The 24,059-nt window shown below is 46.0% G+C and overlaps 3 protein-coding genes across 6 annotated transcripts; 1 reads left to right on the top strand and 2 right to left on the bottom strand.

The window, feature by feature from the left end:
- Positions 1-1,493: 1,493 nt before the first annotated feature.
- On the bottom strand, positions 1,494-9,613 carry sphk2 (sphingosine kinase 2). The gene is made up of 6 exons (XM_046846587.1): positions 8,078-9,613; positions 7,781-7,930; positions 7,451-7,545; positions 7,233-7,348; positions 4,278-6,096; positions 1,494-3,924 (listed from the first exon to the last, which is right to left on the bottom strand). The coding sequence occupies exons 1-6, from the start codon at positions 8,565-8,567 to the stop codon at positions 3,862-3,864; spliced, it is 2,733 nt and encodes a 910-aa protein (XP_046702543.1). The 5' UTR covers positions 8,568-9,613; the 3' UTR covers positions 1,494-3,861.
- A 2,959-nt stretch (positions 9,614-12,572) lies between these two features.
- Positions 12,573-19,778, top strand: cnot3a (CCR4-NOT transcription complex, subunit 3a). 4 transcript variants are annotated; one of them, XM_046846589.1, is made up of 19 exons: positions 12,573-12,768; positions 13,228-13,288; positions 13,396-13,463; positions 13,605-13,679; positions 14,191-14,280; positions 14,366-14,494; positions 14,589-14,684; positions 14,772-14,870; positions 14,955-15,069; positions 15,164-15,270; positions 15,507-15,563; positions 15,661-16,438; positions 16,703-16,817; positions 16,899-17,040; positions 17,114-17,213; positions 17,307-17,505; positions 17,588-17,724; positions 17,842-17,964; positions 18,468-19,778. In XM_046846589.1, exons 2-19 carry the CDS (start codon positions 13,264-13,266, stop codon positions 18,599-18,601), a joined length of 2,589 nt encoding a protein of 862 aa, XP_046702545.1. In that variant the 5' UTR covers positions 12,573-12,768; positions 13,228-13,263; the 3' UTR covers positions 18,602-19,778. The 4 variants fall into 4 exon arrangements, with proteins under 4 accessions (XP_046702545.1, XP_046702546.1, XP_046702547.1 ...); XM_046846590.1 differs by having other exon boundaries at positions 14,766-14,870; positions 15,507-15,554; XM_046846591.1 differs by having other exon boundaries at positions 14,766-14,870; positions 17,588-17,720.
- A 58-nt stretch (positions 19,779-19,836) lies between these two features.
- On the bottom strand, positions 19,837-24,003 carry prpf31 (PRP31 pre-mRNA processing factor 31 homolog (yeast)). Its single transcript, XM_046846625.1, has 14 exons — positions 23,848-24,003; positions 23,497-23,709; positions 22,673-22,733; positions 22,504-22,587; positions 22,274-22,371; positions 22,033-22,139; positions 21,778-21,947; positions 21,244-21,401; positions 21,050-21,139; positions 20,845-20,972; positions 20,694-20,766; positions 20,469-20,597; positions 20,280-20,378; positions 19,837-20,153 (listed from the first exon to the last, which is right to left on the bottom strand). Exons 2-14 carry the CDS (start codon positions 23,707-23,709, stop codon positions 20,034-20,036), a joined length of 1,530 nt encoding a protein of 509 aa, XP_046702581.1. The 5' UTR covers positions 23,848-24,003; the 3' UTR covers positions 19,837-20,033.
- Positions 24,004-24,059: the final 56 nt, after the last annotated feature.

Here is a 24,059-nt window from a genome sequence, read left to right as displayed (position 1 = left end):
TCCCAGCCTCGTGGTTCATGTCAAAGACCCGTGTCATGTCTACAACGTAATCGGGCCTGAAGCGGAACCCGTGCGCTGTTTGACCAACATTATTAGCCAAATAACCCATTTCGGTGCGTTTAAATGGATTTCGATGAACAGGAAAGAGAGGAAATGGGGATTTTTGTGGGTCTTTTCACTTCAAGAGGAAATACTCAGAGTTGCTGGAGAACGAGTGTCAGGAAGTGGCCTCGTGTCCACGTCATTACACACGACTCTAAAAAGAATAACAAATAGTCCTGTTGACTCCATGTTGTCAGTTATGTTGCTACAACAGCGCTCGCTCAATCTGATTTCTGGGTCCGGGGAGGTGTTGTTTTTGGACTCTGACACACCGCGGACCGAATGAACTCCTTGGCTGAGCTGATAGAGAGGAGGAAAAGGGCTAGAGGGGCCGAGATAACACAGACATGGCTGTGTGCGAGTGGCTGATTACCGATTACACTCCCTATGTAGGCCTATAGGGGGGCAGTACAAATGTATGTATTACATTTACATAAAAATAAATAAATAAATGAAATTCCCTGAACGATTAAATACGGTGATTTCCAGTCATTGTGCTCCACTTGGTAATTATTCCCGATCAGACGGATGACAGGAAGCGAGTCCGAGACGTGGGCTTTCCGTATTTACAGCTCCTTTAAAGACGTTGATAACCAGTCACATTTTTTTTCCCCTCCAGCTCTTTCTCCAGGAAGTCTTCTAAATCACAGCCCAATGTCACTTCCCCTATTTGGGCCTGTGATTACCCTGCATTCCAATAGACGTAAAAAAAAAAAATTCCACCTTTTCTTCAACGGCTTTTGTTTGGCGCTGGACCGGAAAGCAGCAGCATTCCTGACTCAACACAGGAGCAAAAATAGAACGATTCGAGATTTGGCGCTTGCCAGGCCGCCATAGCGTTCGTATGGTTCTGAAAGCTAGAACTCGTGTTCGCTTGATATTCGAAGGGAACCGCTTTACTTTACTAGTTTTCACACGCTACCCATAATGCACTGTAACTGATTTGTGTATTAACATAGTATGTGAATCCTCTTTTAAAAATCTGGTTCCCCATTAAGTCCCCATTTAACATTATAAGTTCCACTCTTCTGGGGAGATGCTCCTCTAGATTTTTTGTGGAGATTCATTCCATCACATGGCCTGGGGTCAAGTCGGGGTCAGTCTTGAGCAGGAGAGCTTTCACATCTTCCAACCCCATGTGAAGCATATCTTCCTGGCAAAGCTGGCTTTGGGTACAAATCTCCTGTTGGAGCACGTTTGGGTCTCCTAGTTCAAATGAATCAGAATTGTATTTTTCGTTTGGGAAAGAAGCACAAATGGGTGGAATAGGCAGGTGTTCCAAATTTTTCACATTTTGAGGATAAAACTTCTTTTGTTTATACAGAACTATGAACTGTACAATATATATATATATATTTTTTTTTTTTCCTTTATTCAACATTGACTATTAGTGATAATTCCAATTTTATTACAAGCATCTATTAACAAGACATCATAACTGGAGTCATAAAACCAAGCAACAAAATGAAAAGCAGCCCAAATGCTAACAAAAGGTCTGGGATTCCAAGTGTCCGAGTTGTAGCCCTCCCCCAAAAAATATCCTGAAATACACACTTTTCCGGCTTAGCCCTCATCAGACAACGTTGCCTACGTTGGATGGTGTCAAAATTTCAACAATTGAACTTGTTCTTGCTCACGTCCCTTTTTTTTGTCAGTAATTTGAATAACAAAGGAATTAATACGTTAAACGCTTTGATTTGTGGCGGGAAAAAAGCATTTAGTGTTTTGTTTTTTTAAAGTCGATCATTTTAGCTTTAAAATGACTTTCATTCTCTTTCATTAAGGGCTTACAAACATTTCCGAAAGCATCATTCTGCATTAGCGAAACAAATAAAAGGAACGAGTAGCTAAATGTTTTACAATTAGCAAAAAATTGGGTAGGCGTGCGCAGTTTTTATTGATGTTGGTTAAGAAAAAAAAGGGAAGAAATTACATATAAATTGACCAGTTTGTGCAACTTGCATTACCTCGCACGAACGCATGCTTCTGCATCAACAATCAGGCAAATGCACTATTCGATAAAGTTCTATCAAAAGATCAGAGCGCCATTAAATGGCTGCATCCTGTTATGCACAGGCAAGTGCTGATTATCAAAGGTTACGATATTATCACGATACTATATATTCCCAAAAGCAACCATTTTAGTGATCGGATTGCCACCTTCCATAAGGACACTTTCAGATTCATCCAATGACATAGGTCATTCCGTTGCCTCCTGAATTATACAGACTTGAAACTCTATATTCCTTACACAAGAGTCTAAACGATGTAGTGCACCATACAAGAGCTGAGTGTCCTTGCTAACAAAATGCATTTTACAATATATCGTGATAAACCGTACGACTGATTATTTGGCACATACCTAACAGTGAGCTAGACTCCCCTAATACCCCCTGACTAAACTTGATTATAGGCTACTTAAGACATTGTTTAGTATGCACATCTATCTATGGTCCTCGTTAATGCTAATCGCTTTTACTAAGTAAATAAATTGTTTGGATGGAACTTTAATTGAGCGAGTAGAAATAGTGTGGAGAAGTTTGGAACGGTTAAGTTGCCCCTGCAAATGTCAGTCTGGCTTATAAATTGCCACCTGTACAGGATTGGTAGTCACCTCAGATCACATCCCTGAGTAGGGTGTGGCTGAGACAGAGCTCATGAGGGACAACTGGTTCTGCAAGGTAAAGAGGTGTAGTGTATGAAGTGGGAAGTTTGACGGCAAGAGGGCAGGAGAGGGAAGAGAAAAGAACCCCTTATCCAGAGCGACATACATTTATATCCTTCATACAACTGAGCAGCTATGGGGTTAGGATGGCCAGCTTGGTTTTGGTTGGATGTAAACTCATGACCTTTGGACCCAAAGTCCAATTCCGTATCCACTAAACTACCATCTCCCTCCCGGAGACCCTCAGCAAGTTTAAAAATGAATGAGGCAACTAGTAGATCAAGATGCATCCCCAAGTTAGGAGACAAGAAAAGTAGAAAGTAAAACCTGGGGACAAGGCTATGAAGAGACAACCCGTGCTGTAAATTGGACGGTAAAGGAGGCAAAGATTGGCTGACTGGTGCCTGGGTCTAGGCTGGGAACGGCAAGGAGTCAGGCGCAAGATTGCCCCATCGGCATGGTCAAAGATTAGGAATGTGAGTTTCGGCAGTCTGGCAAGTGGCATTAAACTGGATAGAAGTAGATGATGAGTCAGGAAAAGATAAAGTGGGCGATGCTTATAGAGCTGGTGACGTTTGGTAAATCGGGACACAGACCCTAACTGATCTGAGGCAGAACCTGGAGAAGTGGTAAAGAGACAAACCTATTAGTGTTGTGTCTATTAATAAATTAACCAGGATAAAGGGTAATAATCAAGAGATAAAAAAAATGGCAGATACCAGGTATCTGTGTAAAGTAAACAGGGCAGGGTATCTTGCACAATGGGAGATTCTTTGAAATCCAGACCAATTCTATTTCTGGTGTGTGTACAAAGGCAAGAAAATTAGAACGAATCAAGCAGAAAACTCACTTGTAAAGAGATTCCCTCATTCCATTTTCAACTACCAGTAGTTACTGTTTCCACATATAGCTCAATGTCCAACACTTTATTAAACTCCTTGGTGATCCAATCATCCCTTTGAAATGCCTCCCGTTAAAAGCTATTGCTTTAATTACAGCTGCTGGCTATATTTATTCCTCTCTCTCAAAGATGGCCGGACAGCACAGTCACTATGCAATGCAGAGTGTGTAAAATAATCCGCCCACGTTTCAGGTCAGAATCTAGTGATCTTCACTCCTGAGTCTCCCACGATGACACGAGCCATGGATGGATGGATCTGAAGGGGGGTGAAAAAGAATGTAAATCAATAATACCAGTACATTCAAAGTTGCATATTTCAACAATACAGAGTCACAATACTAGTCCACCATTGGGATGTCCAAATTTGTTGCACTAGTATCTCAGGTGTAATAGAAGGTACCATAGTAGCATATGATATTTCAGATATGATGTATAACATAACTAACAGTATGAGGTTCAGGACCATAGGAGACACTATATGGCTAAAGGTATGTAGACACGTCCTCCACTGCTCTGTGAAGGCTTCTCAGGTGTCCACAAGCCATTAGCTATAGTGTACATTTAATTTCTTCCGCAACAAGTTATGACAGTCATCAGTTGGGATTGTACCTGAGCCTGCAGGGGTCCATAAGGCACGAGTTCTCCATCCACAGTTAGCGTCCCACGTGACGACAGAGGTTGCAGGCGAAAGGCTCGAGCGGGAACATGGCTCACGTACGGCGATGTTAGAGACAGATGGGTGCCTCTTTCCATCGCCAGGAATAGACGGAGAAGCGCAGCCCGGGAAATCCCGGCCCTCACAAAAGTCAGGTGAATGAGTCCGTCGTCAAACTGTGCATGCGGCGCCGCAAACAAATCGGCACCCAAATGCGACTGATAAATAGCAAGTACTAGAACAAAGTCACCTTCAATAGTCACCCAATCTCTAGTAGGCAGCGGCTGATCGAGGGGTGGCAAGAGGTCGTCTAGCGGGGGTGGATCAACAGGGAAGGTAACTGGGGGGCGAGGTTTAAGAAGCCCACTAGGTTGCACAAGGTCAAAGGAGAAGGAGGATGAGGAGGCAGAGCTTGGCAGGCTGGTATGAGGGCCAATATTTGATGGTGAGGAAGGAGAAGTTGTGGAAAAAGACAATGAAAGTGGGGGGAATTTGGGTGGTAGGGAATTTGAATTGGACTGCTGGAGAAGGGAAAGAGGGCGGGGCTTAGACACACTTGGTTTCTGGTTCTTGTTCTGGTCCACTGAAGTTTTGGGTTTAGAAAGGGAAAACCGTGAACGACGGAATGGTGAGGAAATGGTGAGGGCTCGCTCTCGTGCAGGGTCCATTGGAAATGCTCCACGAGGGAAGAAAGTCCCGTTCAGGTCCCCACCGTCCCTCTCAAATGCTGGTGTTTCTGCTTCTTGTTCAGAGTCTGCTCCGATTGGCCGGCTAAAGAAGGCAGTAGCAATCTGGCTGGATGGCGCAGAGTTTTTACGAACCACCTTTCGTAGGTCAGGGTTCGAATATGCCTCTTCCTCCTCGTCTCTTCCTTCATCTGCACTATAGTCATATTTTAAATCTCTTGTTCCATCCATTTCATTCCATCTTTCCTCATCTCCTTCCTTATTTGCAAAACATTTCTCATTCCTCTCACACTCCAGTCTTTCACTTGACTCCACACTAGACCCAGATGTGCCCTCCATCTTTTCCTCTGCCTCTTTTCCCTCATCTACATCATAGCCCTCTTCTAACATATTCTGTGTACTGTCGTCTTCTTCCTCCTCCTCGTTAGACTCCAGTTTTCCGTTTGACCTGGCACTAGACCCAGACGTTCCCCCCATCCTCTCCTCTGCCTCCATCTCTCTCTCTCTGTCCTCAGCAAGACTGCTCGCCCTTACCACTCCTCTACCTCTGCCTCTTCCACGCCCTCTTCTCATCTGCCTCTCCCTGTTTCTCTCCTCCCTCTCCCTCTCCCTCTCCCCCTTTTGTAGGCTCCTCTGTTCACTAAGGCCCATATCAGAGCAGGTGCGATGGATGGGCATTCTGCAGTATCCCTCTAGTCCTTCGGTGATGCTGCGAGAAAGGGGTCGATGTGGAGTCTGTGAGGGCACTTCCAGGGTTGCATTTGTCCCTCCAGGGGGCAAATAAGACAGACGACCCTTGTAGGAGCGCAGAGATGCTAAACGCACCAATGTGCCCAGTGTGAAGCGAGCAGAACCCAGCCCTCTGTAACGCTCACTCTCAATGTCCACGTCTGAAACAAAGCCCCAGGCTACAGACAGGAATGAGAAAAGTTTCTTGGGTGGCGAAGGGCATCCGTTCTGATTGGATGACGCAGACGAAGGAGAAGGGCTAGTTGTCACGGACACCAGGTCCATGGGTCGGACTCCGCCCCGGCAAAGCAGGAAGCAGCAGTTGATGAGCAGGGGCTCGCGAAGGCACATGTCATATCTGTGAAGGAAAGACCAAAAAGAAAGTCAAATTGGATTACATATAATAAGATCAGACACTACAGGTAGAGGTAGCATTAGGGATAGATCAGGTAATACAGGTAAGGTTAGAGACAGATCAGGTACTACAGGTACGGTTAGAGACAGATCAGGTACTACATGTACGGTTAGAGACAGATCAGGTACTACAGCTAGAGATACGTTTAGGGTTAGATCAGGTACTGAAGCTAGAGATAAATTTGGGGTTAGATCAGGTACCACAGCTAGAGGTAAGGTTAGGGTTAATTCAGGTAAAGCTAGGGACAAATCAGGTTCTACAGCTAGAGGTAAGGTTAGAGTTAAATCAGGTACTACAAGTACAGATACGGTTAGGGATAGATCAGGTACGACAGCTAGAGGTAAGGTTATAGTTAAATGAGGTACTACAATTACAGATACGGTAAGGGATAGATCAGGTACTACAGCTAGAGATAAGGTTAGGGATAGATCAGTTACTACAGGTAAAGTTAGGAACAGATCAGGTAGTGGTAAAGGTAAGGTTAGGGACAGATCAGGTAGTTAGTAGTTAGAGGTAAGGTTAGGGACAGATCAGGTAGTAGTTAGAGGTAAGGTTAGGGACAGATCAGGTAGTAGTTAGAGGTAAGGTTAGGGACAGATCAGGTAGTTAGTAGTTAAAGGAAGGATAGGAACAGATCAGGTTGTAAGTAGTTGAAGGTAAGGTTAAGGACAGATCAGGTAGTAGTTACAGGTAAGTTTAGGGACAGTTCAGGTAGTAGTTACAGGTAAGGTTAGGGACAGATCAGGTAGTAAGTAGTTGAAGGAAGGTTAGGAACAGATCAGGTTGTAAGTAGTTGAAGGTAAGGTTAAGGACAGATCAGGTAGTAGTTAGAGGTAAGGTTACGGGCAGATCAGGTAGTTAGTAGTTAAAGGAAGGATAGAAACAGATCAGGTTGTAAGTAGTTGAAGGTAGGATTAGGGAAAGATCAGGTAGTAGTTACAGGTAGGGTTAGGGGCAGATCAGGTAGTAGTTAGAGGTAAGGTTATGAGCAGATCAGGTAGTAGTCAAAGGTAAGGTTGGGGACAGGTAGAAGCAAGGCCAGATGAGTTTGGGAAGGTCGGACCAAGTTAGTGTTTTACCCTGCATAGTGGTTAATGGAGCCAGCGAGTGCGTTGCCAGATCCACACGGTAAAATTCCCACTGGAGTTTTAATTGCTTGCTCCCAGTCTGGCCTGTCCATGAGGCCGTTAATCACCTGTACAGAAAAAAAAAACGAACACACATCGACGATGTCACAGGTTTGAAATTAGTAACCAAATGCAGACGGCTTATGTGTAGAAACGTAAACGAGCAGAACCTCGTGCAGGAGCCCGTCTCCAGAAACGATGACGATGCCGTCCCATTCGTGCAGAGAAATCTCTCTGATCAGCTCGCGGGCGTGATTCTGCCGCTCTATCAAATTAAAAAAGACTTGTTTCATTACAAAAAGATTAAACGAATGAACAAGTCTTATAATAATAGGACAAAATAAGGTAATTATGATTCGTGCATATATTATATATACATTTCTTTAAATGATACGTCAAACAATTACAAAGAAAACAATATATAATTACTTAAATATTTTAAATATATAATAATAATAATAATAATAATAATAATAAAAATAATAATAATAATGCTGTACCTGTCTGTATGAGGTTATAGCTGATGTTGGCTTCACTGATCATCGGTAAAATGTGCGTCTGACACCACTGCAGTGCCAAACCCCGCCCGCTGAATGGATTGACCAATAGAAGCAGGCGACGTGGGCGGGGCAACAAGCTTTTGTTTAATTCTGGAACAGGCACAACATTGAAAAAATAAATCGATGAGTTTTTGGAAATTCATGGTTTGGAATTCTGTTTGGTTCACTCACACACACACACACACACACACACACACACACACACACACACACACACACACACACACACACACACACCTGTGTAGACGCCAACATCGATTCCTCTCAGCAGACACTGCACGGCTATGTTCCAGTTCTCCGCCTGCGGTCTGCTCTCAGCCAGGTAAGCACGCACTTGCCGTCGTTTGGCCACACCCCGACGCCGCCGTCCCATCGGGTACCAATAGAGCAGCAATACAGGCGGGGCAGGGGCCCGAGGGCAGCTACACCCAGCCAGTTCAGAAAGAGGCAGCAGGATTTGGGCTTCCTTCCCCGGCCGGGGGCAAATCTTCTGCACGTGGATGTGGGTGTGGGTAAGGGTGAGGGTGTAAGTACTTGACGAAGGGCTCGAGGGTAACGAAACGGTGCCTGCAGGGCTGCTGGGGCCGCTGTCAGCACCACTACTGCTCCCTCCTGAGCTGCCCCCCGAGCTGCCACCTACGCTCCAGACCGTGAACTGAGCCTGCAGCAAAGCATCCTGGGCGCAGAACGAGTTCGGGGACGGACTGCGAGGACTTGGGGAGCGCATTCTGACGGTTGTCGCTTCTCGCCCCAATATCGATCGCTCATGCACAATCCATCTGGGGACAACGGGTTCGACTGACAAACGATCCGAAGTTGTGAAAGGATTTTCGGATTCCGACTCGTTTTTTGTATTCCTTCCAGAAGATCAACACTTTCACGTTAGCGACAGATTCTTCTTGTAGCACGCTGGAAAACGGCGTCCTCGACTCAACTAGAAACCGCGTTTCGTAAATATCGCGCTCTTCCCCCGACGCGTTCCCGTGAAGTCACCGATAGAAGATCGTCCAGAAAATTCGAAACGCTTTAGAAGTTAATTCCGCTTCATTAATCCCGGACGAGAAAAAACTATTTGTGGAGATACGAAACACAAGTTTTGCAGAAGCCAGTGCTTGCTGTATTCTTTCGTCCGAGCAGACAAAATACCGCAAATGTCCAAGATTTCAAAAATCCTTAATGCTACGAATTCAAAACCGAGCAGCAGATGTAGTAAAGATAAAGTCAGTGCACTTTCAGACGATTCCCAGACAGCAGATGAATCGATGGATGTTTTTTTTTGGTGTTTTAGATGAAAAAGCTTGACGTCAGCAGGTGGATCGATCCCTGATTGCACTTATTGCCTCAAGCTAAAAATTTCTTCAAACAGTAAATAAAAAAAAGTTGTCCTTCAGGTCTTCTCAATGTATGGGGGGGGAGTTATAAATAATAAAATCTCACAGCTGAATAATACATATGATAAAAAAGAAACCAAAAAAATGAATTTTTCCTATTAAAAAAATATTAACGAATAAACAGATTCCCATTAGTGTTGGAGAAAAAGAGTGTTGACGGCATGAGGTACGGAGGTGTGGACAGAGTTCGGGTATACCGGCACGTCTTACCGGACGACGGCGTCGCTTCCTGTTACGCCGAGGCCGTATTGCGTCTCGTTCCCGAATACGCAAATTCCGCCGTCCATTTTTTTCCCCCCCCGTTTTTAATGCAGTGCAGAGCCAGAGGGAGGGGGAGGGGTTAGTGATGTCATGGTGTTACGTCATCGGGTTTCCGGGAACTTCCTGCGAACATACGGAGGGACGTCAGAATCGGGGGGGCTAAACGAACTTATGTCACCAAAGGTTTGTGGACACCTCAGCATAAAATCCAGAATCTTTCACATTTAATAATATTAATAATAATAAATCATTTTTATTTTATACAGCGGCTTTAAAAGTTACATCTTATAGCACTTTCCAAGCACAAAAATAGAAAAAAACAAATAGAATACCAATCAACAACAGTTCATAAAAATGTTTTTTTTGAGCACCACTCCTGTGAAAAATCCCCAAACCGCTCCGAAACACGAACGATTCTTATTGTGATTCTGACCGCGGCAGACAACAGGTGCCGACCTTCGGCCCGATGAAGTTGCGAAACACGCTTAACAGACAGGAGGAAAAAGAGCGAGAGACGAGAAGGAAAGTGCTGAATCGGTGTGGGGTGGGGTGGATATTTCTCAAAAGAAATACGCATGTGTGTGTGGCAAGTCTGCGTCCCAATACAAAGTCCGTCGACTTACAGGAGCGTAAGCAGAAGTGCGAGTCGGGGTGAAAAGCGAGACGCACACATGACTCTGACTAATGACCGCAGACGCGAGAGTTCACGTCACACACACACACACACGTGGGCGCGTTCTCCTTTTTTTTCTCTTCGTTATAAATGATCGCAGAATTCTGCATTCCGATTGGTCGGAAAGGCGATCTCTATAACCTGGAGCAGTTAGAATATTTTTTTTTAAAATACACAATAATAATAAAAAAACCACACACAGAGATCTAAATTAGGAGGTTTCTGGGAGGAAGGAGTCTCCAGTGTGAGCGATTTGCTTCGTTAGGACGCGGTTTAAAAGGTTAAAACGCGTCTCTCGAGAGGCATCGTTTCATATTTTTGTGGACGAATCATATCTGCCAGATCTCCAGATATCAATCAGACGTTTTCCTTTTGGTACTTTGGAGTAGACATTGGCCCTGGATGCAGGACGTCTGGTTATCACTCAAAGAGTATAAAAACCTGAGAGATTACGATAACGTCCGGCATTGACGACGGTTCAACAATTCGGTGTCAAAGTGTGCAAAAGAAAAAAAATAAATAAACAAAAAAAATACACCGATAATAAAAAGACCATTGAATGGGATTGTCCAGGTTTTGCGTCACAGGTGATTATGATTATTATTAGTCAATTTGTTATTATGTTTTATTTATTTATTACCCTGTTGATGATAGCCTCAAGTCTTTATCCCCCAAAAAAACAAAACAACAGGAGATTGCTGTATTCTGTCTATTTCTAATTGATCAAATCATTGAGATGGTGATGGAGGAACCTTGATAGCGTTCAGCACCCGCGGTTCGAATCCAGATCCAGGCTCTAAAAGCTGCCTGAGGGTTTCAGCACATATTTATCCAGTTATAGCATCAGGAAATATCAGAAAATAAATCACATCTGGAGAATAGTGTAAGTTGGCACACCGGCCTGTTGGCTCTTGGGCTGTTTTAGGCCAAAACAACAACAAACTACAGTCCGGATCACCAGCATCTACTTTCTAACATTATTTCTAGATCTATTTTTATTTGTTTATTAGAAGGTGTCCGGCTTTGATCTTTTAAACACAGTGAATAGAAATACACAATTCTGACAACAATAAATAAAGAATAAACTTGCCTGCTAATGGTTTCGTCCCGAACACACACACATACACACTCATACACACACACACACACTCATACACACTCATACACACTTACACACACACACACACACTCACACACACTCATACACACTCATACACACACACACACACACACACACACACACACACACACACACACACACACACACACGGAGTGAGTGTCAGTGAGCCGCTCTCGGCTGCCGGAGTTCCGGAAATGTCCGCCAACACGGGGAGGAGGCGGGGCGTGTGTGTCGATGACTGACAGACAGGCGAGCCAATCACAAGTGAGGAAAGGCTCAACGACTCCACCCACTCCCTCATACATATATTATCATATTAATATATATTTATAATTAAATTTGAGATAGATGGATAATAAATAGCAATTATAATGAATGAATTGCATAATATTTTTTATTTAAACGCGCAATATGATATTGGATGTTATGAAATGTGTGTTTTCTTTTAGATTTTAATGTCTGTTTGTTTGTTTTTGAAAGAATAACAATACAAGATTCAGGTGCACAAAGACAAGAGATAGATAATGTAATAATTAAACCAAATACAAATTGATAAATCAATAAGAAAATAAAGGAAGGAACAAAATAGAAAAAAAAAAGAACTAATTAGCAGAAGGAGGGGAAATAAATCATAATGTATTCAATCATAATATATCATATTGCATTTCTATTAGATTCGGTTTACATTTAGGAATGTAGGATATTAAAACATGAATGTTGACAATATTGGAGAATATGTTAATCACTGGCCAATCGGACGTGACGTAACCACCTCTGACTCCACCCACTCCCACCTCTATTCCATAGGTACTTTGTAAGGAAATAAGAGCAACAGGAGTTATGCCTGAATCAACACTGATAGAAAAACAAACCTATCTATCTATCTATCTATCTATCTATCTATCTATCTATCTATCTATCTATCTATCTATCTATCTATCTATCTATCTAATTTCTAAGTTCTTTCTGTCTAATATTTTATAAATACAAGTATATAATAAGTAATAATATACAATAATAATGAATATTACACAGTTTAATTATCACTTGTTCATTCTCTTTAATTCGCACGCAATCAAAAAAACAAAAACAAAAAAAAAAACGGTCCCCGTTTCCGTAAATATAACCTCCGACCTATAAACGCAGCCAATCAGAGTAACGCACTTTGATTGACACTGAAATCAATCCAATCACAACACAGAGAGAAACCCACCGGAGGCGAAAATATACTCGAGAATCCGCTGCGCGTTCTGACCAATCACAAAGCAAAACTATGATGCGGAGGCGGGACAAAGGGGCCGAGGAGGCGGGGCTTGTACGTCCATCTTTATACTGAAGCAGAGGGACGAGAAGAAGAAGAAGAAAAAAAAAAAAAGGAAAACAGGAGTCTGGAAATAGATATATAAAGAATAGATTATCGGAAGGATATTTAATCGGTTTCGGAGGACAGAAACGAATATTGTTCCCCGGTTTTGAGGCGCAGGTACAGGACAAGCACGCGCGCGCTGTTCCTGCAGGCTTTGCTAATTGAGGCGAGCGTTAGCATGATTAGCACGGGCTGGATGACGTTAGCTTAGCATTTCTGCTCGCGCGCTGACACGCTATTAAAATGGCCGTCTGTTGTGGGGTGAATCTTCCCGGGGGCCACTTTCGCTCCTGTGGGGTCGCACGGAGCGGGTTTATTACTCTGAGAGGATGCTAAGCATGCTAACAAGCTAACGTCGGTTGTGCTAGCTAACCCTCAGGTGGGGGGGGTGAGGAGGAGGAGGAGAGGGGGGGGGGGTGTTATGGGCACTGTGGAGGAAAACCAAGTCACGTGACCTTTAACATGATCTTATTAGCAAAATTCTACATTCATCTATAAATCCATGTAATTATACACACTTTTCTATGATATTGTATCTATGTAGAATAATGACGAATTGCTTTTTTACCACGCCAGGGACAGAAGGTATGAAGACAGCATCATAGCCGAGCCATGGCCGATAAAAGAAAACTCCAAGGTAAAGCTCTTGGTCCGGGGGGTCCAGGTTTCGGCCTGGTGGGGTTTCATCCGTCTGTGTTTTGCCTTCGTTCTCTTGACGGACGTGTCTCCTGTCTCTGATCCCAGGTGAAATAGACCGGTGTTTGAAAAAAGTCGCTGAGGGGGTGGAACAGTTTGAGGACATCTGGCAAAAGGTGAGATGAGATGTGTGTGTGTGTGTGTGTGTGTGTGTGTGTGTGTTAGACGTGTGGTATAATTCCATTCCATGTGATGTTCTGAGAGAGGAATTCATCCACGTGTTAGACGTTGTGAAAAGTGTGTTGTGTATCTAACAGCATCACAATGCGGCCAACGGCAACCAGAAGGATAAATACGAGGCCGACCTTAAGAAGGAGATCAAAAAGCTTCAGGTGAGAATCTTTCCGTCTGATCGTCTCTTCCTGCATCTGTCCGTCCGTCTGTCCATCATCCGTGTGGATTATAGATTAATCTACATTAATCTATCCGTCCATCTCTCGGCTTCTGTATCTGTCTATCCAATTCTCTGCATCAGTTGATCTCTTCATCTATCCAACCACTTATCTGTCTGTCCATCCATTTATTTATCTATCTATCCCTCTCTTTCTCCTTCTTTCTATCCTTCCCTGACTCCCTCAATAATTCAATCTCTCCATCTTCATTCCTCTATTCCTTCGTGGGAATTTCTTTTTTGCGTTCCCGTCCCCACTCTACTGTCATTTACTTATTCTTCCCTCCTTCTCCCATCCCTCTTTTTCATGTGAGTACCACTCAGGGTATCAGGGGTTATTATTAGTCCCCACCCCATTACACTAAGAGTTCTTGTAGTGCGCTACACGCGATTTGGGATTGAACCCGGTGCAGGTCCAAGATCATCATGTCCCCCGCTCGTCTCCTCCACAGAGACTCCGAGACCAGATCAAGTCATGGGTGGCGTCCAACGAGATCAAGGACAAGCGGCAGCTAGTGGAGAACCGGAAACTCATAGAGACGGTCAGGAACATCGCTTTTACACGCCGCCCGCGGTTACGCGTCACGAGCAAGTAAATAATCGCGCTGGTGTGTCGTGTTTCCGCAGCAAATGGAGCGGTTTAAAGTGGTGGAGCGCGAGGCGAAGACGAAGGCGTACTCTAAAGAAGGACTGGGCTTGGCTCAGAAGGTGGATCCGGCGCAGAAGGAGAAGGAGAATACGGAACAGTGGCTGACGGTAAAGCGCCCCCTTAGAAACCTCAGGTCTTTCGAAGGTGACGCAGTCGTTCACGTGACCCGCGTTTTGTTTTTTTCTCCCCGTCTCTGTGCAGAACTCCATATCCACGCTGAACATGCAGGTGGATCAGTTCGAGAGCGAGGTCGAATCCCTGTCCGTACAGACGAAGAAGAAAAAAGGAGACAAGGGGGTCAGTGTTTCTCTCCGTCTGTCCAGTCTCTAGTCCTGTCTCACATTAACACGGGACAAACTTGATTGTGTGTGTGTGTAGAAGCAGGATCGTATTGAAGATCGGAAGAAGCTGATCGAGACGCACCGGTATCACATCCGCATGCTGGAGACCATCTTACGGATGTTGGACAACGACTCGGTCCAGGTGAGACGTCTTCCAGGAATGATTCTTTTTTTCTTCAGCTTGCAGCGGTTCTCGTGACACCTCTTTGTCCACGTCTCGCCCCAGGTCGACGCGATCCACAAGATTAAGGACGAGGTGGACTACTATGTCGACTCCTCGCAGGATCCCGACTACAAGGAGAACGAGTTCCTGTACGACGACCTCGACCTCGAAGAAATCCGTGAGTGCGCGGTTTCTAACTTAAAGGCCAAAGAGTAGCGTTTTGGGGTTTTCGTGTCCCTACTCTTTCTCTCTCTTTCTTTCCCTCCCTTTAGCGATGTTGGCCACGTCTCCGCAGGGACACAACGACGAAGAAATGAGCACTCCGACGTCCACTACCTCGTCCTCTCCGATCCCGCCGTCTCCCGCTACGGCTACGACCGTAAATTCCCCTTTTTAGATTATCGAGATTTTTTTTTTTCTTCAACTTTTTAGGATCTTCAGGTGGACCAGGCTTGATTGGACCCGTCTCTTTCTCAAAATTGAGATTTGGGACGTATATTAGAACTAGACTAAAGATGAGGATTGGTTTTACGACAGAGCTTGTAGATGACGGTCCATTGTGATTTAGGACAGGGCCCGATCGTTTCCTTGGTTCATGATTGTGTGTTTATTCAGGAGATCCCTGAAGAGGAGAAGAAGCGAGGTCGATCTGCTGACAGCGAAGTGAGCCAGGTGTTGATCCTGTTTGATCCCAAATATAAATTCATTTAGATTTTTTCCCCCGTTGCGTTCTCATCGTTCTGTTCTCTGTTCTTTTTTTCCCCCACAGTCCCCGGTGAAAAGCAGCAATCCCCTGTCTTCTTTTTCGTCCTCTTCCTCGTCCTCAGGCTTTTCCTCCTCTTCCACCTCGTCCCTGGTTTCCATGGCAGCCGTCGTTGGGGGGACCGCGTCGGTTTCCGGGGGCAACACTTTCCTGGGCAGTTTCAGCAGCGCGGTCCAGCAGCATCCGCACAGCAAGCTGTCGTCCTCGTCGTCCTCGTCGTCTTCATCCTCCTCCTCTTCCTCATCCTCCTCGGTGCCATCCAGCAGCACATCCAGCCCACCCAGCCACCCCAATCTGCCCTCTTCTACTACCCCTTCGGTCCTGCCCACGTCTAACTCGCAGGCTCTGACGTTGGCTGTGGGCAAAGCGGGCACAGCGGTGACGAGCAGCAGTATGCCGGGCCTGATGCCCAGCAACATGGCCGGGATTATTTCCAGCTCGATGCCGACTCCTTACGCCCAAGCGGCAGCCGGCAGCGGACCCACGGGAAATAACAGCGGCGCCGTTTCCACGGCAGGCGGAGCTAACGCTAACACTAATTCTACGCAGAATTCTAACGGGACAGTCCAGATGGGCTCCAACGGGGGCATTTTAGGCCTCGGACCAGCACCGTCAGCCCACCAGGGTACAGCACAGATACCTATCAGCCCGGTGGGAACGGTGCCAGGGGCAGGACCCAGCATGGTCCCCGGAAACGGGGGTAGCATGGCATCGCCAGGGGGCATCATGGGTAATGTAGCACCTGCCCGACCGCCCAGTGTGGTAAAACAGAATGGAGGAACGAGTGAGTGAAGCGTTGTAGAATTATTTAGTGGGCGGGGCTATGAGAGATTAGCTCGCGCTTCAATCTACGAATTATTATAGAATATTGTTAAAATTTGAATTTAATTTGAAAAAATGGCGCATTTTTGCACTGGGTTACTTGACGCCTAATCACACTTTAGCCCCGCCCACCTCAGCAGAAAACGGAGTTAAAACCGTGTTATTGAAATTAGTTTATGCTAAATCTGACGCTGTAAATCTGATCTAAACGATGTTTACTGTCCAGACCCTCTAGCGTACAGCGCCGTGGTGGCAGACAGCAGCTCCGACTCGTCCCTCAGCAGCACCAGCCTATCGCAGAACAGCCAGCCGTCTTCCACCAGCTCCTCGGCCAATCAAATGTAAGCTGACGAACAGGTTTGCCGAACAGAAACGAAACCCGTCTCTAACCTAAACTAATCTCATCTCCTTCTCTCCCACAGTCTGGACAACGGGCCGACCCTGCTGAGCTCAATCACTCTGCCTCCAACGTCTCAGTCTCCTTTGTTTTCAGACAGCACCCCCGGTGGTGGGAGTTTGCTCAACGGCCCACACTCGTATACCCCCAGCACAGAGGCCATTAAGGTTTGTGGTGTAAATGAAAGACCTTTGATGTAAATAATACATTGAATCTCATTCACTTTTAATGTGTGTGTAGGCTCCTGAGCCACTGAGCTCTCTGAAGGCCATGGCTGAGCGAGCAGCTCTAGGTTCGGGGCTGGACGGAGAAATCCCACCACTTCATCTGACGGAACGAGGTACAGTTTTTCTTCTCGCACACACACACACACACACACACACACACACACGAAAAAGTGTGCATTATCACACATGTTGTCTTTCGGCTGCAGATTTGTTTTCGGGCTCCTCGGCCGCCCCTGGCCCCCCGGTTCCACCCCAGCCTGCAGTCACAGAGGTAAATCTCCCACCTACCTTGGGGGCGTGTCCTCTAGGCCCCTCACCCCTCACAAAGGAGCAACTTTATCAGCAGATCATGCAGGAGGCAGCATGGGCACACATGCCCCTCCCGTCAGACTCGGAAAGGATCAGGTATTTACGCAACACACGCACAAACACGGTGCAGAAACGCTCACACACACACTCCTGCAATAATGTGTTTTTGTTTGTGTAGGCAATACGTTATGAGGACCCCATGCCCTCTTTTGCCCTTTCACCATCACACTCCTCCTCACCACTGCGACAGCATCGAGTTCTACCAGAGACTCTCCACCGAGACGCTCTTCTTCATCTTCTATTACCTGGAGGTGTGTGTGTGTTTCAAGTTTATTCCTGTAGTGTTTTACACAATAGACATTGCCTCACGTGTTTAAAAGTAGTGTGCCGTAGTATCACGTTTAACCTTTTGTGTGTGTGTGTGTGTGTTAGACGAAAGCTCAGTATCTGTCTGCGAAAGCCCTGAAGAAGCAGTCGTGGAGATTTCACACGAAATACATGATGTGGTTCCAGAGACACGAGGAACCCAAGACCATCACGGACGAGTTCGAACAGGTCCAGAGTTTTTTTTTCCGGAAGTGGTTTTAACTAGGGTTGAAAAAAAGCCAGGAATTTTTAAGAAACTTTCCATGGGAATAAACTGGAAATATATAAAATTGCAGGTTAGAATATAACTTAAATGTATTTGGAGGGAAAAAAGTGTCACATTTTGGTTAAAACTACGAGATGTAATGCGATTGATGTTGAATTTCTCTGTTGCCACGACCCCAGTAGAAAAAATTCTACTGAAATCGCATTGGTTGTTTTAACCAAAATTCCCATTTTTTTTCCCAGCGAGTTTCCCTCTGTTATAGACTTCCCTGCAATTTAGAAAATTCCCAGTTAAATCCCATGGAAAGTTTCCAATCTTGAATATATGTTAGTTGATATAAATTCCCTTAAAGTCTGCACGGAGAAGTTCCGCCCCTTTGCAACCCTGGTTTTAACGCGCCGGTCGCTTTCGGTTTTATACGCGACCCCCCCGATTGACCGCCGTTCTCCTTCTCCCCCCTCCGCAGGGAACCTACATTTACTTCGACTACGAAAAATGGGGCCAGAGAAAGAAGGAGGGCTTCACGTTCGAGTACAGGTACCTAGAGGACCGAGACCTGCAGTGACACACGGATACGACGCAAAAGCAGACAGTGAGTGAGTGAGAGAGAGAAAGAAAGAAAGAAAGGATTATGGCGGCCGCAGCTGTCGACATTCCAGGAGAGGAGTGCGAGACTGTGTATGAGCGATAGAGATCGGGTCGAGTGCCTGTTTACACACACATCCGTTTTGATTTAAAGCCCCTCCCCCCCTTCGTTAGCCAACACTCGAAAGAAAAAAAAAACTCTAAAAGATCGTCAATACGCCGTCGAAGGATGAGAGAGAAAAAGTCGCGCCACTGTTCGTTCGTGCTTTGACGTAACGAGATCCTGCGGCGTTACTCGCGCACACAAACTAATCCCACTCTATGCAGAAAAAAGGGGCGAGGCCCAGGATAAGCCACGCCCACCCATCTCACCTGGATCGTGATCACAAATCCACGAGTTTCCCCCAATAACAGGGAGGGGGTCGCATTTTACCAAGTCGCCGCAGGATCTCGGAATCCGTACGATCACAAACGTGCAGAGACGCTTCCGAATTACTAACAACATATCAACAAATGTTTTATTTTTTAAACCGAACGCTCGCAGCTTTCGTTCAGGACAGACAGAGAGACAGACAGAAGAACAAACAAAACAACAACAACAAAACAAACGAGCGGACACATTAAATTGCTATGCAATTGAACTCTTCTCGACCTGCGTCACCTAAACGGCGTTATTACGATGATAAGACGATGATTTCTGTCCGTCCTCTCTCTCTTTTTCGAGTGTGCGCACACCCGGTCCCCGTGTCCCATTAACGACGATTCGAAAGAAAAAACTAACCGCTTGATTCGTTTGATATTCCCCCTTTTTTTTCTGCGCTTTCTAGATCTTCTCAGACCCGTTTCTGGTTCTTGCTTACTTTTTTAAAGCATAAAATACCCCTTTAATAAGACATTTCACTTTTCCTTTCTTTATTTTAGAAGGGTAAACAAAACAAAGCGAGCGAAATTCCACCCGAGGCTAAAACAAGAACGTCCAGACGAATAAAACGATGTATTGTTATTTTTATTTGGTTTGTTTCAGCACATGGACTGAAAGGTGCAGCTGATTTGTGTATTTTTTTTTTTTTTTTCCTCCTGAAATAAGTGATGTATAAATTAATTTCATGGCCTTTAGCGAGGCCGAGACTGGAGAGAAAAAAAAAACAAAAAAAAAATGTACAATTTCAATAAAATACTTTTACGAACCCGACTGGTGATGGATTCTGTCCTTATATCGGAAACCGCGTCCGGATCAAACGTCCAATCCGTTTTATTTGCGAAGACGCGTTTATTAAAATAAAGGAAAAAACATGTCGCAAAAGAAATCTGTACATTTTCCTGTCAAGTCATTAAAGGGGGTGGGGGGAGGGGGGGAGACAACAATATACAACAGAAAAACTTCTCTCTTACACACACACACACGTGAAAAGTCCTTATCCAGCGCGATGGTGTGTGCGTTTCGTTCTCACGCTTTGGCTCCTCCCTCTTTCTTGACTTTGAGGAACTCGGCCATGTTGGAGAAATATTTCTGGTTGGCTTCGGCCACCTTCTTCTCCGCGGCCTGAGGATTGACGATCTCCAGACCCTGGAGAGGGGAAACGGCGCAGTGTCTCATTAGAAATACTCGCGGTAACCGTGGCAACCTGCCTGTACTATATGAAATTGCACCGATGGACAAATCAGATCGGTAGGACAGTGTGTGTGTGTGTACCTGTAATGGAGTGAATGCCACACTGGAGCTCGTTCCTGAAGACCTGTCTCTGACGGTGGACTTCCCTCCGTACGTCATGCTCTGTTTCTGCAACGTCCGCTACATGCACACAATGTAAGAACGCGGTTGCTAAGCGACTGGGGTTGAAAAGCTTTCATCGTGTGTGTGTGTGTGTGTGTACCGCCGTACCTGCAGGGATTTGGAGATGCGAGCTTTGGTGGCGTCGTTGACCTGCGCCTGTCTCACCCTGCCGCTGCCCGATTTGCCCAGCTGCCCCAAGCTGAAGCCCAGATCCTCCTGATACGCATCGTCTTCGATCTCACAAACACACACACACACAGTGTTACACAACAGCGCCTTGTTGTTTCGTGGGAGTATTTCTACAGTGTCGTTTAGTTCTGGAACGTGCGCTACCTCGGCGAACGTCATTCTGTTTGCGTGCTTTCGGATCTCCGTGAGTCCCAACCGCTCCTTCATCTTACGATACCTGAAACACGTTATTTATCTATTAAACATTTATTCGGTGTGAAATCGCTACAACGTAACGTCTCCGACACACACGCACCTTCGGCCTCCTCGCTTGGTCCTCGAAGCGTCGAGAGGGGCGGGGAGGGGCTTCACCTGTTTGACGGGCGGCGGCTCCTGCCACTTGTCGAATTTGCGCTCGATTTCCTCCTTCAGGTCGTAACCGACCTACACACACGCACACACGTTTTAACAAAAGGATCGAATTAGCTTTGTGTGTGTGTGTGTGTATAAACGCTACCCACCTTGCCGTCTGCGCTCTCGTGGAAACTGTCCACACGGGCTGCCAGTGTGCACTTGGCCGAGACTTGGCGCGCTGCCTTCCTCCTTAGATCCTACACACACACACACACACACACACACACACGTTAATATCTAATCACTATAATAATGTTACTGAGGTTTTAGAGTGTGTGTGTGTGTGTGAGTGTGCAGTAACCGGAGGCAGGGACTGGACGACGTCGCAGTGGTAGATGTAGCCCGTGTGAGGGAGCAGCGTGGTGCTGCTGAAGCCGGACAGAGTTCTCTTCTGTGATCCCAGCAGCATCAGGTTACACGCAGGCATCTTAGACAGGTTAGTCAGACCTCCTGCGATTCCTGTCTCTCACACACACACACACACACACACACACACACATCAGTGACGGGTCATTCATAAAAAACTATTCGATCATTCTGAACGAGTCTTCAATGTGACTCAGAAGAACGAGTCGACTCAGTGTGATTCGTTCATTTTCAAGAGCAAAAAAAAAAAAAAACACGCAGAATCGAGTCGTTCGAGTTGTTCGTTCTTTTGTCACCCGACACCGTGCAGCCTTCCTGAACGAAATGAACTAAACGACTCCAAAGAAAAAGATTTGTTTATTCGGAGGAACCCGATTCAAAAGAACCGATTCAGTGAAATGATTCGAAAACTATAGGAATATTAGGGAAAAAATAATAAATAGGCGGATCCGATCCGAGCGGCGCTCACCCATGAGTTTGGCGGCCGTCGAGGCTCCGACGATGATGGACAGGTTGGGAGCGATGAAGGACATCCTGGACTCGACGTACTCGTAGATGCGGTGTTTGGATTGGTTGAGCTCGAGCGCCATGTCGCAGGCTTCCTCCAACCGCTGGAGCTCGTCCTCTGCCAGGAGCACGCTGGGAAATGGCAACACAGCATATGACTATAGGAGGGCCCTCTAAGTGTGTGTGTGTGTGTGTGTGTGCGCGCACACATGCTTACCCCTGCGTGGTCGAGGCGGTAACGCTGACCACCATGATGGTGGCATTGGTCAGAATCTGCTGCAGTGTTTCATTGTTCTTACATTTGTCCAGGTTGTTGCCGAGCTCCTACACACACACACACACACACACACACACACACACACACTTTACAATCCACCAGTGTCATAACAATTTGATGCTTGGAATTCAGTAATTTGGGACACAACCCGGGTAGAGATTTGTTTATTTATTTTCCCCACCTTGACGGTCCTGATGTAATCCAGCGTGTTGGGCACCAGCGACTCAAGCTCCGGGAATCTCTTCGAGTATTTATCACGCACAAACTTGTGAATAATATCTGAAAGAAAAACAAGTCCATTTTTACTTCCCCGATCACAGCATACCGTCATGGGTTTTTTTTCGGGCTGTGTCCCAAACACCCCCTCGCTGACTTCCTAGCGAGACGCGGCCGCGCGCCAGAAAAACTCACTCAGCTCATTATCGATCTCCACCGTGAGGTTGTTGGCCGCGACGATGAGCCGGTACTCGGGATCGGCCTCCACTGGACCCGAAACTGTGTGCGTGAGAGCGAAAAACACGGATCAGAACACGCTCACGCACAGTTTGTGTTGCAATTTCAGCCCTCGCTCGACACTCACCGTCTGCGTTTTTACGTGGATTCTCTGCATACTGCACGATCTGCTCCATGATCTCGGAAAACTATACGCACACACACACACACACACACACACACACACACACACACACAGTTAAACATAAAGATTGTGCTCTTCTGCAGCTGGATGAGTCAAACAGTGCACATCACACTGCCGTCTTTCTATTCGTCTAACTGCAAATCCATCCATCAGCCTCTCTTTAGACATTTAGTTTCCACATGACTCTCTGTCCACTTACCTGTCTGTCCATCCCTCCACCTGTCTCTCCATACATCCATCATGTTATTTCCTCTACCTGTCTGTCCGTCTGCCTACCCCTCCACCTGTCTTGTCTGTTCACCCCCACCTGTCCCTCCACCCGTCTGTCTGTTCACCCCCCACCTGTCCCTCCACCCGTCTGTCCGTCCACCTGTCCCACCATTCGTCTGTCTGCCTGTTCCACCACTCGTCGGTCTGCCTGTCTCTCCACCCGTGTGTCTGCCTTTATCTCCACCTGTCTGCCTGTCCCTACACCTGTCCCTCCACCTCTCTGTCCATCCCTCCATCTGTCTGCCTGCCTGCCCCGCCACATGTCCACCTATAAATCTGTCTACAGATCACTTTGTCTGTGTCAATACATCCACCTGTCCATCAATCCACCTGTAGGTCTGTCGATATCTTAACCTGTCTGTCTATCCCACACCTGTCCACCTATAAGCCTGTCTGTCCATCTCCTCTCCTGTCTGTCAATTCCTTACCTCTACCTGTCTACCAGTCGTTCCATCCTCTATAGAGTACACACACGTGTGTGTTTCAGAGCCACTCACAGATTTGCTGTTGCGCAGTTTCGCTATAGAGGTCACGCTCTCTGTGCTGCTGAAGTCCGTCTCCATCTCTTCGGGAATGTCCTCCAGTCCTCCATGTCCCTCTCGGTTCGCGGTTTCTCCGTCGCTCTGCTCTTCTCCGCCCGGATACAGTTCGTCTTCTCCTTCATCTCTGGCCTCCTCCAAATCAGCCAGGAGTTCGTCTGCTAAAGACATCTGAGGAGAACAAAGTTTCACAGAAACGGAAAGTAATAATAATGCAGCAGCTTCAATCCGCCTGGACGCTACTGATTAGCTTTAGAGGAGAATAAATGAAGGATTGTTTTCTATAATAATGAATTTTGGGACACGTACCTCTCCTGAGCGTCTGTGGGCTTTTACTTAAAACTCAAACAAACGAAATATCGACCAAAACTAACGTCACAAACGTATTCACAACGCTGCAAGCGGAAAATGGACCGTCGCACCGGAAGTGCATCACTTACACAAGCAGGCGGTCGCACCGGAAATGCGTCACTTACATGCGGCAACAAGCGGGATTTGTATTTTTTTTTACCAAAATTTTA

Source organism: Silurus meridionalis, chromosome 4 (assembly GCF_014805685.1).
Source record: "Silurus meridionalis isolate SWU-2019-XX chromosome 4, ASM1480568v1, whole genome shotgun sequence".
Taxonomy (NCBI): Eukaryota; Metazoa; Chordata; class Actinopteri; order Siluriformes; family Siluridae; genus Silurus; species Silurus meridionalis.
This window is presented reverse-complemented; position numbering and strand designations above follow the sequence as displayed.